Source organism: Pleurodeles waltl, chromosome 7, assembly GCF_031143425.1.
Source record: "Pleurodeles waltl isolate 20211129_DDA chromosome 7, aPleWal1.hap1.20221129, whole genome shotgun sequence".
Taxonomy (NCBI): Eukaryota; Metazoa; Chordata; class Amphibia; order Caudata; family Salamandridae; genus Pleurodeles; species Pleurodeles waltl.
This window is the reverse complement of record NC_090446.1, coordinates 1319321253-1319334154: the sequence shown is the minus strand read 5'-3', so window position 1 is coordinate 1319334154 and position 12902 is coordinate 1319321253. Positions and strand designations below refer to the sequence as shown.

General features: G+C 49.2%; 1 protein-coding gene across 2 annotated transcripts in view; it reads left to right on the top strand.

Moving 5' to 3' along the window:
* The window catches only part of LOC138246243 (uncharacterized), a 796965-nt gene that overhangs the window by 214576 nt on the left and 569487 nt on the right, over positions 1-12902 (top strand). For both annotated transcript variants that reach the window (XM_069200654.1, XM_069200655.1), the window contains exon 3: positions 18-44. In XM_069200654.1, coding sequence (XP_069056755.1) covers positions 18-44 — 27 coding nt within the window. The remainder of the gene's footprint in view (positions 1-17; positions 45-12902) is intronic.

Below are 12902 nucleotides of genomic sequence, written 5' to 3'. Positions count from 1 at the left end.
TTTTGTCTTTGACACAGGTCTGTTCGTCGGACTTCCTGTTTCAGGTAAATATCTTGGCGACTTTTAGTGATAACAGAGTGTCTTCTCCCAAAACATACATGCATTTAATCCAAGAAATGCATTTCTCCGTGTCCCCCAATACAGATGTATCCTTAGTTTGCCGTAAAGTTTACTAATGTTTAATAATTAATACTGACCAAAAAAGACTTGGAGTGTAGACGAGTACCATTTACAACAGAAACAGTAAGATAAGCGCACACTATTGTTGAAATATTTCTGTCTTTCATTCAATAGAACAAAAAGTCAAAGCTGCTCATTCAATCGTGAACATTTGTTTTGATAATTTACACTTTTCAAATAAATGAAGGTTACATTTTCAAGCATTTAAAACAGTACTAATATGAAATCTTTGCATTGAAATATCGTGTCAATCTGCTTAGTTGAATATATTTTATAGTTGTAAAGGTCGAATAGTGTAAATTTGGAATAATGAACTTGGAAAGAGGCCCCAACATACAGAAACATTCCACCATCCATCAAAACCATTGTTGTCACCTCTTAACAACAAAAAATGGCACAAAAATACAAAATGAGTAGCAAGCCCAATTTGTTCCAACAGTAAGTAAATTCCAAAGGAGCATTGTGCAATCACTATAAGCACCCACTGCTCAAGGGTATGACCTGAGGCCACAATGTAGATAAATACACATAGTGGTGCACCAACACTAACTAATCATGTGAAAGAGTACAAATCTGAATGTAGAATGTTCCATATCTTCTGTACTGTGCTTGTTCAGTAGACATAGATTCAAGTGTTACAGCAATGTGACACAGCTAACGCAAGTGTTACAGCAATGTGACACAGCTAACGCAACTCGCGCTGCGTGAGTGCAAAAACGAGAGTGTTTTTACATCATGCAGTGCGAGCTACGGTTTCTCGACTATCCTGGACACGGACTAAGGTGTCAAGTACGATGGTGGGGCATCCGGGCCTTATATTGAAAGGATCCAGGGCGTGTAATCAATCGGGCCCCCGCGCATATATGCCATGTTTCCATAATATGGAGTTTCACGAAACGCATTTCATGGTATATTGGCTGTACAAAATAAGAAGGCCCTGAAGAAGTTCACAGTGGCGAATCAAACGTGTTAGCTGTGATGGATTTAGTATAGTAAAACAGGCTGTCTGCACAGTTCACAGCATTTTGGCCTTTACCTGCGCTGGAGCTGAAAGCATCACAGCCAGTGGAGAGCGACTGCCAGCTCTGATGTGGGCGGGCAGCAGACAGTCCAACAGGATTTTTAAATCGATCAGCAGTGGTGAAAGGGATCCCATAGGCATAGCTGGAAAAAGCTTTGTTGAGTGACTTGATAGGGTGGGAGAGGCTGGACAAATGCAGAGAGAAGGTGAAAGTCTTGAGATGGAGTGGTGGAATACTATGGACGGTGATTGAGAAGCAGTCAAGAAACCATTATTCAGTCTGTCAGTTGGTTTAAGCAATGCATATGGAGTCAGGCTATGGAAGCACTCTGTTCACGTGCCTGTTTGTACCATCCCTGACATATCGCACCACAGCTGTTTACTGTATGTGACTTCAGGACTGCATTCCAATCAGCACCAATACAACAACGCAGAGCAAGCCACAGGAAGGCACTGCAACCTTGACATAATGGTGGAGCCCTTCTTACATAGACCTGCCACGCCAAGCCCCCAAGAGCTGTCTGTGACATTTCAAAGCAGGAGGTTCTTGTAACACACATTTCAACAATCACTGAGTGAAATTTCCAGGGGAGCATTTACTTGAAAAATGGTCTAGATAAGTATGTAAAAGCAGTATAAACCTTGTCAGGTTTCAATTGTGAATAACTCTTAGCTTTGTATTTTTCATATAGCATTACATTATATTGTCTTTAAAATCAAGAACTAAACAATATTATGTTTCATTCAACTACATATCTAGATCATGTTGCAAACAATCCCTAGGTTGGCATGCACTCTGTGTTCTAATAGGAAAGGCTTTCATTCGCAAATAGCTTCTGCATTCACAACCTAGTCCCTGCCATTTGCCGATTCTCCTGAAAACAAGGCACCTCATGCATGCATTGCAATATACGCCTTTCCTAATTAGAGTAATGATACACAAACCAAGTGCATCATAAAGTGACAGACATTTGCTCCTCTGGAGCTCTCTATAACTAAAGAAGCGTAAAGGCAAAATGTATAGTGGTAAGCTGGTCTTTCACAAATATCTGACATTGGATTCTAGAAAAAAGCAAACGAGATTACACAATTTGAAAGTGAAAAGACCCTTGGTCAGCGTTCTGTTGCTCCCCACCGCGCAGCTCCACCTGGTTGCTGCTACTCCTTGCACTGCTCCAGGTCCTGCATTCGAGGTCCTCCTCCACCAAAAGCCTACCCCTCATTCCTGGTGGTCCAGTGGTGAGTTTCTGTCCCTGCTCTTACTCGTTTTCCCTTGTCTTTTTGCTTTTTTCTTGTCTTCTTGCTTTTTCCTTTCCCATTCTTATTCCTCGCTCATCTCCTCTCCACTTCCCACCCCTGCCCCGTCCCTGCGGCCCTGCTCTCTTCTCTGTGCCACATCCTGCCTCCCAGCTGACCAGCTCCTCCCACCTCCCTACCCTTTTTAATGGCAGCTGCTGCACGGTGACAGAGTGATCTCACTGACCCTTGGTCAGCATTCAGTTGCTCCCCACCACACAGCTCAATCTGTTTGCTGCTGTCCCTTGCACTGCGCCAGGTCATGCGTTCGAGGCCCTCCTCCAACTGCAGGCTTCTGCCTGCGCCTCATCCCTGGTTGTCCAGTGGTGAGTTTCTGTCTCTGCTTTTACTCTTTCTCTCTTGTCTTTTTGATTTTTCTCTTGCCTTTTTACTTTTACCTTTTTTATCTTTCTAATTCCTATTCCTTGCTCCTCTCCCCTTACTTCCCCTGCTCCATCCCTGCTGCCCGCCCCCCCTCTTAGCGCTCCTTCCCTCCTCCCACCTCCCAGCTGACCAGCCCTTCACACTTCCCTACCCTTCTTAATTACGGCTGCTGCGGGGTGACCGAGCAACCTCACTGACCCTTGGTCAGCGTTCAGTTGCTCCCCACCTCGCAGCTCCACCCATTTGCTGCTGTCCCTTTCGCTGCTCCACAGTGCACGTTCGAGGCCCTCCTCCACCCACACACTCCAGTCTGTGCCTCATCCCTGGTCGGTCTAGTGGTGAGTTTCTGTCTCTGCTTTTACTCTGTTTCTATAGTCTTTTTGATTTTTCTCTTGTCTTTTTCCTTTTTTCCCTTTCCCATTCATATTCTTCGCTCCTCTCCCATTCCCATCCCTGCCACTGCTCAGCCCCGGTGGCCCCACCCCTCTCTCCACACCATTTCCCCCCTCCCACATCCCAGCTGACCAGCCCCTCCCACCTTCCTACCATTCATAATGGTGGCTGCTGCACAGTGACATAGCAACCTCACTGACCCTTGGTCAGCAATCAGTTGCTCCCCACCAAGCAGCTACATCCGCTTGCTGCTGCCTCCTGCACTGCTCCAGGTCGTGCGTTCGAGGCCCTCCTCCAACTGTAGGCTCCAGTCTGCACCTCATCCTTGGTGGTCGAATGGGGAGTTTCTGTCTCTGTTCTTACTCTGTTTCTCTTGTCCTTTTGCTTTTTCTCTTGTCTTTTAGCTTTTTCCTTTTTTTCCTTTTCCATTTTTAGTCCTTGCTTCTCTACCCTTCCAGCCCCTGCCCCATGCAAGCAGCCCGCCCACTCTCAGCGTCACTTCCTGCCTCCCAGCTGATCAGCCCCTCTCACCTCCTTATGCTTCTTAAAGGCGGCTGCTGTATGGTGACAGAGCGACCTCATTGACCCTTGGCCAGAGTTTAGTTGATATCAACCATGCAGCTCCACCCATTTGCTGCTGCCCCTTGCACCTGCGTCAGGTCAGGCATTCGAGGCTCTTCTCCTCCCACAGGCACCCGTCTGTGTCTCATCCCTGGTGGTCCAGTGGTGAGTTTCTGTCTCTGCTCTTACTCTGTTTCTCTTGTCCTTTTGCTTTTTCCTCTTGTCTTTTTGCTTTTTGCTTATTTTCCTTTCCCATTCCTATTATCCTCACCCCTTCCTATCCCCGCCGCTGCTCCGTCCCTGCGGCCCACCCCATCTCAGCACAGCTTCCCGCCTCCTCTCTCCCAGCTGACCAGCCCTTCCAACCTCCCTACCCTTCTTAATGGCGGCCGCTGTGCGGTGACATAGCAACCTCACTGACCCTTGGTCAGTGTTCAGTTGATCCCCACCGAGCAGCTCCACCCATTTACTGCTGATGCTTGCGCAGCTCCAGGTGGTGTGTTCAAGGCCCTACCCTGCCCACAGGCTCCCACCTGCACCTCATCCCTTGTGGTCCAGTGATGAGTTTCTTTCTCTGCTCTTACTCTGTTTCTCATGTCTTTGTTTTTTCTCTTGTCTTTGCTTTCTCCTTTTTTCTTTCCCATTTGTATTCCTTGCTTCTCTCCCCTTCCTGCCCCTGCTCTATCCCCATGGCCTCACCCCCCTTTCAGGCCACTTCCCACCTCCTGCCTCCCAGCTGACCAGCCCCTCCCACCTCCTTAGACTTCTTAATGGTGCAAGCTACACAGCCATGTCCAGCGTGCAGGCTGCATGCGTGCAAAAGGCAAGCCTGTCTGCGCCCGTCCGCGCCTGGACCATGCCCAACGCCATGGACTCTGGTGCCCAAGCCTTTCATCACTACAACTCCAGCACCCTCGACCCCCTCAACTCCAGACGATCTACCACCTGCCACCTTGCATCACCAAAGGATGCATAAGGCCCATTCACCTGCCACAACTGCGCCTTCTCCTGTCTTCACACACCCGACCTACCAACCACACATCCACCTAGCACCAGACCCGACCATTTCAGCTGCATCCTACTCAACACCCACTCCCTCATCACAAACGTAGTGGAGATCTGGGACCTGCTCGACTTTATCGCTCCAGACATCACCTTCTTCATGAAAACTTGGATAACCCCCACCTGAGCCCCAGACATCGCCACTGCCATTCCCGACAAAAATCATTCACAAGGACCGCATCAGCCAACTTGAAGGAGGCATCGCCATCATTCCCAGAAATACCCTCTGCTTCACTACTAGCTCCGACGACCTCTCTCCAGAAATGGAGCACCTCCATTTCCAGATCCAGACCAACCTGAACACCACCCTGCGGGGCACCCTTATCTACAGACCCCCCCAAACCCTATCCATCCTACAGCAAATCCATAGCCGATTTTATCCCACAATGCGCCCTGACCTCAATGGACTTCAATTTCCACCTGGAAAACTTCAACAACCACAACACATCATCCCTCATGGAGGACCTTGCCACCCTGGGAGTCAAGCAACTGGCCACTTCCCAAACCCACTCAGAAGGACACATGCTTTACCCGTCTTCTCCACTAGCCATAACATCTCTGTCACCCACACCTCCGAACTGCACTTGACCGACAGACACTGCATCCATTTCTCCTTTACCAAACACCACCTCACCCGCTGCCACCCATGCAGAAGCTGGAACAAGAACTCTGAAGACCAACTTGCCACCACCCTGCGCCAAACACCACCGCCAGCCACCACCACGCCAACACATCAGCACACAACCTCCAAAAATGGATCTCTGACTGCGCCAACACACTGGCCCCCTCATGAAATCCTCAGACAAACTACCCCCCAAGAAGGCTAGCTGGTTCTTCCCGCCCAACCACGCAGCTTTCAAAACCGCTGTCACCACACACCCCCACCTAATCAGAACCACAAAGAAATGACCATTCAGGAATGCATCAATGCCAATGCACACACCAGCAAAGAACTTTTCGCCATGATCGAAGAATTCACCAAAACCAGCGCAAACTCCACAAACAAACCCCCTTCCAAGACCTCTGCAACAACCTTGACACCTTCTTCCATTGCAAGATTTCAGACATTTATGACAGCTTTGCAACCCAAGACCCACCCAACACACTCACAAACACTGCACTCAAAAGCTCCAGCTCCCAGCCGACCTTCTCAACTGGACCGCCCTCACCACTTACAACATCCTAAAAATCATGAAAACCATCCACTCTGGAGCCCCCTTGGATCCATACCCCCACCACATCTTCAACTGAGCTGGCGCCACCATCACTCCTGAACTATGACACACCATCAACTGCTCCATTGAGTCCTCCTTCTTACCGGAGAACTGGAAACTCGCAGAAATCAATCCCCTACTGAAAAACCACTCCGCTGACCTGATAGACCTTAAAAACTACAGACCGATCTCACTACTCCGCTTCCCAGCAAAAGTCATCAAGAAGTCCAACAAAGCCCAACTCCTCAAATTCATCGAAACTAACCACACCCTGGACCCCTCAAAATCAGGCTTCAAAAGCAACCACAGCACCGAGACTGCATACCTTGCAGCAATGGACGACATCCTCACTCTCCTCGACCAAGGCGAAACTGTAGCCTTCATCCTCCTCGCCCTTGCCGCAGCCTTCGACACCATCTCCCACCACACCCTCTGCACCAGACTCCATGATGCCGGCATCCATGACAAAGCCTTAGAGTGGATCCACTCTTTCCTCACCGGCCGAACCCAGAGAGTTGGGCTCCCACCGTTCTCATCAAAACCGACAGAGATCTGCTGTGGAGTTCCTCATGGTTCCTCTCTTAGCCCCACTCTCATCAACATCTACATGGCCCAGCTTGTGAACATTGTCAGAAATCACGGACTTAACATTGTCTTCTATGCCAATGACAGTCAGCTGATCCCCTCTCTCACCGACCTACCTATAACCACAACGGAATGAAGGCAGTCGTCCCCTGGATGAAGGACAGCTGTCTGAAACTCAACTCCGACTAAACGAGATTCTCATCCTAGGCTCCACCCTGTCTGCTTGGAATGACTCCTGGTGACCCTCAGTGCTCGGAACCACCCCCCCAACAACCACGCACACAACTTAGGCATCATCCTCAACTCCTCACTCTCAATGAACCACCAAATCAACCCCGTCTCATCCTCCTGTTTCCACATGCTCTGTCTGCTCCAAAAGATTTTCAAATGGATCCCCATCTAGTCCAGGAGAACAGTCACCCAGGTGCTCGTCAGTAGCAAGTTAGACTACGGCAATGCACTCTACGCCAGCACCATGCAAAAACTCCAAAAGAAACTGCAGAGAATCCAGAACACCTCGGCCAGACTCATCCTGGACATCCCTTGCCACAGATACATCACCGCTCACCTGAGAGACCTTCACTGGCTCACGATCAACAAAAAAATCACCTTCAAACTTCTCACGCATGCCTACAAGGCCCTCCACAACATCGGACCATCATACCACAACCACCACCTGTCCTTCTACACACCCACCAGACACCTCCGCTCCGCCCTTGCCACAACTGCAAGGATCCACAAGAACTCAGCTGCAGGAAGATGCTTCTCTTACCTTGCTGCTTAGACTTTAAACACTCTTCCGCTACACCTCAGACAATCACCCTCACTACCTCAATTCAAGAGTAACATCAAGACTCAGCTCTTCGACTGAACTTCTACTACCTTCCCTTAGTGCCTCAAGATCCTTACGGATGATCAGCTGCGCTTTAAAAGAACCTTGATTGATTGAACAGTTGTAAAACACTGAGGGGGTCATTCCAATATTGGCGGGCGGCGGGCGCCGCCCGCCAAGCGGAAACCGCCAATTGGCCGCCCCGCGGTCAGAAGACCGCGGAGGCCATTCAGACTTTCCTGCCGGGCCGGCGGGCGCCCGCCAAGGGAGCGCCCGCCGGCCCAGCGGGAAAGGCCCTGCAACACAGAAGCCGGCTCCGAATGGAGCCGGCGGTGTTGCAGCGGTGCGACGGGTGCAGTTGCACCCGTTGCAATTTTCACTGTTTGCTATGCAGACAGTGAAAATCATGCAGGGGCCCTGTTAGTGGGCCCCTGCACTGCCCATGCCAGTGGCATGGGCAGTGCAGGGGCCCCCAGGGGCCCCACAACACCCGTTCCCGCCATCCTGTTCCTGGCGGTAAAAACCGCCAGGAACAGGCTGGCGGGAAGGGGATCGGAAACTCCATGGCGGCGCTGCTTGCAGCGCCGCCATGGAGGTTCAGCCCAGCCAGGGGAAATCTCTGACCACGGCTTTACCGCCGCGGTCAGAATGGGCAGGAAAGCACCGCCAGCCTGTTGGCGGTGCTTTCCGTCGGTCACGGCAGTGGCGTTTTTTACCGCCAGGGTCGGAATGCCCCCATGAATGTGATAAAGGCAAGCTTTTGAAACAGTGCAAATGCCAACTTCAACTATTTAAGTCAGAAAAGCCCATATAATAGTCAAATATTGGTACTGTAAAGTGTAAAAATGTATGTGCATTTCACTACCATAAACATCACAGCAGAATCATCTTCATATGATTGTGCACGTCTATTATTTAGCTTTTTTAATACTTTTTTTAATTGATTTTTTTGCAATTCAAACTGTAACAATACAGTGCAAGACATATGATATGCCCCACACATTTCCTTCTGTGAAAAAATGCTTAAGCAGTTACAGGTGTGCGATACAACAGGTGTGTTAGAAATGGGGTCTTTGGTTGGCAGTCAGGTTACCCCCCTGTCCAAGCAAGGACCCTCACTTTAGTCAGGGTAAGTCACACAGAATCGAAATTATCCTGTGCCCACCCTGTAAATCATACAATACCACAATATAACACCACACAAATACACCACACAGTGTTTGGAAAAATATATAATATTTATCTGGATAAATGCAGGTCAAAACGATTAAAGATGAACTAAGCAAATGTGGGGATATCACTGAAAGTGATATCAAATGTCTTAGAGTTGAAATATTACTGTAAAAGCAATAAAAAGTGTCTTAAGTCCTCCTAGAAACAACATGTGTATCTTGCAGGGCAAAGTACCTGGTTTGCGTTGAAAAGTCCTCGCAAGGGACCGCAGAGGAGGAGTGTGCGTCTGTTTTGCCCCTTCGCACACGGACTTGCGTCATTATTTTCCACGTGGGGATGATGCTGCATCGATTTCCGGTGTGCAGACTTGGATCCTCTTCGGGTTGCCGGGCTTTCAGATGCCCGGGGGACGATGCGTGGAACCCTGGGCTTGCGGAGCGAAGTCACAGTGGGCTGCATGGATTCCGGTAGGCAAGGTGTGGAATTTTCTTCTGCACGGCAGGCGCTGCATCGATTCCTTTCAGCAAGTCAGGCGTCGTCGTTCTGAGTCGGCTTGCGTCGATCCAGTAGGGCTGTGCGTCGCTGCCGCTGCATCGATCTTCTGTCACGAAGTCAGGGCTGCGTCAATCCAGTCTCGGCATGCAGTGAATCTTTCATGGCAAGCAGGTTGTGCCTCGTTCTTGGCAGACGGTGCATCAAATTTTCACTGCATGGTGATTTCAGCTGCAGGAGAGAAGTCTTTTTGGTCCTGAGACTTCAGAGAACAGGAGGCCAGCTCTATCCAAGCCCTTGAAGAGCACTTCTGCAGCACAGCAAGAGAGCAGCAAGACAGCAGGGCAACAGCAAGGCAGCAGTTCTCTTCAGAAAGCAGTCAGGTGAGTCCATTGGGCAGCCAGGCAGTTCTTCTTGTCAGGGTGCCGGTTCTGGTTCAGGTATCTTCTCCTGGAAGTGTCTGATGTGGTAGGGCAGATGCCCTGTTTTTATACCCAAATGTGCCTTTGAAGTGGGGGAGACTTCAAAGAGTGGTTTAAAGTTCGCCAGGCCCCTTTCAGTTCAATCCTGTCTGCCAGGGTCCCAGTAGGGGGTGTCGCAGTCCTTTGAATGAGAGCAGGCCCTCCACACTCCCAGCCCAGGAATACCCATTCAAAATGCAGATGTATGCAAGTGAGGCTGATTATCCTGTGTTTGGGATGTGTCTGAGTGAATGCACAAGGAGCTGTCAATTAAACCCAGCCAGACGTGGATTGTAAGGCACAGAAAGATTTAAGTGCTGAGAAATGCTCACTTTCTCAAAGTGGCATTTACAAAATAGTAATATAAAATCCAACTTCACCAGTCAGCAGGATTTTGTATTACCATTCTGGCCATACTAAATATGACCTTCCTACTCCTTTCAGATCAGCAGCTACAACTCAAACAATGTATGAGGGCAGAGATTTACACTACCAGGACACGTAAACTTCACAGGTACATGTCCTGCCTTTTACCTACACAGCACCCTGCCATAAGGGTTACCTAGGGCACACCTTTGGGGTGACTTATATGTAGAAAAAAGGGGAGTTTTTAGGCTGGGCAAGTACTTTTAAATACCAAGTCGAATTGGCAGTCAAACTGCACACACAGGCCTTGCAATGCAGCCTGAGACAAGGTTAAGGGGCTAATTAAGTGGGTGGCACAATCAGTGTTGCAGGCCCGCTAGTAGCTTTTAATCTACAGGCCCTGGGCACATATAGTGCACTCTACTAGGGACTTATAAGTAAATTAAATAGCCCAATTGGGTGTGATCCAATTTTACCATGTTTAAAGGGAGAGAGCATATGCACTTTAGCACTGGTTAGCAGTGGTAAAGTGTGCAGAGTCTAAAAACCAGCAAAAACAGTATCTCAAAAGTGGATGGAGGCAGGCTAAAAGTTAGGGGTGACCACCCTAAGGCTGTCAGGTCTAACATGGTGCTTCATGTTTGACAACATATTATGTTGTACAATGTGATAACAATCAATTTACAAAGGTTCTGAGATAAGCTCAGCTGGTTGTCTCGACAGTCTCAGAACGCAGGACTACCACACATGTCACTCCTCTGCATCAGTGCCAACCTTAGAGTCTGGGTCATCATCATTTGTAAAGCGCTCCAGCAGTTGATTCCATGCCATCAAGTCTGCCGCTGCCCCGTCATCTGTACGGGACAAACGCATATGCTGTTCCTCCGCCACTCCCCACTCCAGAAGATTCCAAAGCCAATGATCAACCAAAAGCCTCCTGGAGCTCATCCGTCCTATGGCCACTCTACTTTTAGCCAGTGTGAGGGCCAGTTGCGCATGTTTGTGTTGAATCTTCCACCCTGTGAGCTTAGTGACCACTCTCAGTAGGCAGGCCAGTGGGGTCAGGGCAATCTCTAGTCCAGTAGCCTCCACAATTCTGGGAACCACTGCTCTCAAATACTGCTGCACTCCCTCACATGACCATGCCAGGTGAAGGAAGGAAGCATCTTCCTTGCCACAGTGTTTGCACCCAGCCTTTCTAGTAGGTTCTATCTTGGACAGGTTGCGTGCTGTCACATATGTACGATGCACACAATTATAATGTAAGAGCTTGAATCTGTTATTGCATGAGACAGTATGTTTTAATGATAATGCCTTAGCCCAGTCAGGGTCCGATATTGAGTCCCACAGGTCCCGCACCCAGGCTTGACATGCCGCTCAGGGTTTTTTATTCATGTCCCCCCAAAACACCTTATAAAATAGGGTAATCAAATGCCTCCCCTCTTCCCAGCAAATCAGTCCTCCCAGTACCTTTGACACTTGCGGGATGCTTGGAAATCACACCAAACCTCCTGCTCCACACTCTCTAGTTTAGCATAGTGCAGAAAATTACCTAGACAGAGTTCAAACATTTCCTGTGCCTCCTGGAATGAAAGAAAGAGCTCCCCATGGTACAAGTCCCCTGCCACCATCCACCCCCGCTCTCCATTGCTCCACAGACTTGTGATCCTCTAGTGCTTTGAACGGGCTAGGTTCTATAATTTCAGCTGCCTGTCAAATGGAGAGCGATGGAGCACCCTCTTGACTACCTGCTCCCATACTGCTGCGGTGATACAAACCAGAGGACCGGCTTGTCCGAACGACCACCCCTCTTCAGGATCCCGGCTAGTGTGTCAGCTCCAAGTATCCCCTTGAAAAGTTGCTTCTCCCACATGTCCATTTCAACCAGCCACTTTGCAGTATGCTGAAGATGTGCAGTGTTATAATACAGCCTAATATCTGGGACAGCCAACCCGCCATCCTCTATGTCCCACTGAAGTGTGGACAGAGCCATCCCACTGTGACACCCAGTCTAAACCTGGGAAATCAACAAGCTATCCACTCGCCGAATAACTAAGAAGTCAGTGGAAACAACAAGTTGTGGACCAGATATAGACAGCGCGGGAGGAGCACTATATTGGCGACTATCGCTGTACCCATTACCGACAGTGGAAATCTTTTCCAAAACAGGACTGAGTGTTCCAGACCCGCCATCCCCCTCTCTACATTAAGGCACCTATGTGCTGCTTCAGTGTGAGTAACCCAAATACCTGAATATTGAAAGCCCCCCAGCTCCCAACGGAGGCCCACCACTGGCAACTCATCCAGGTATCTGCCAAATAATGTACCAAGAGGAAATATAAGTGATTTATGTTCATTTACCCTAAGGCCAGAAAAATTCCTGAACTCCGCCAGGAATCGTAACAATATAGGAATCGACTCGCCTGGTGTTTTGAGGTATACCAACTCATCATCCACATACAGCGAGATTACATGGGAGGAGTCTCCCACCCAAGTTCCCCAGTCATCCATTTCCCCATGAAGCAGCAGAGCTAAGGGCTGTATCGCCAGGATGAAAAGGAGTGGTACAGAGGGCGCCCCTGTCTGGTTTCCCTACCCACCACCCAAGATTCTGACAACTCTCCACCCACTCGGACACGAATGGTGGACTCAAGGTAGAGTAATCGCACTCACGTGCAAAACTTGGGCCCAAACCCCATCCCCCACAGCACAGCCATCAGATATCTCCACTCGACTGTATCAAAGGCCTTTTCCAGGTCTAACTATACTAATTCCAACTCCTGTTCTCTGTCTATTGTATCATGTAAAATATGCGTTGAATGTCACAAGCTGAGAATCGTGCTTTGGGCCGGCACAAAACCGCATTGGTCCTCATGGGGCCA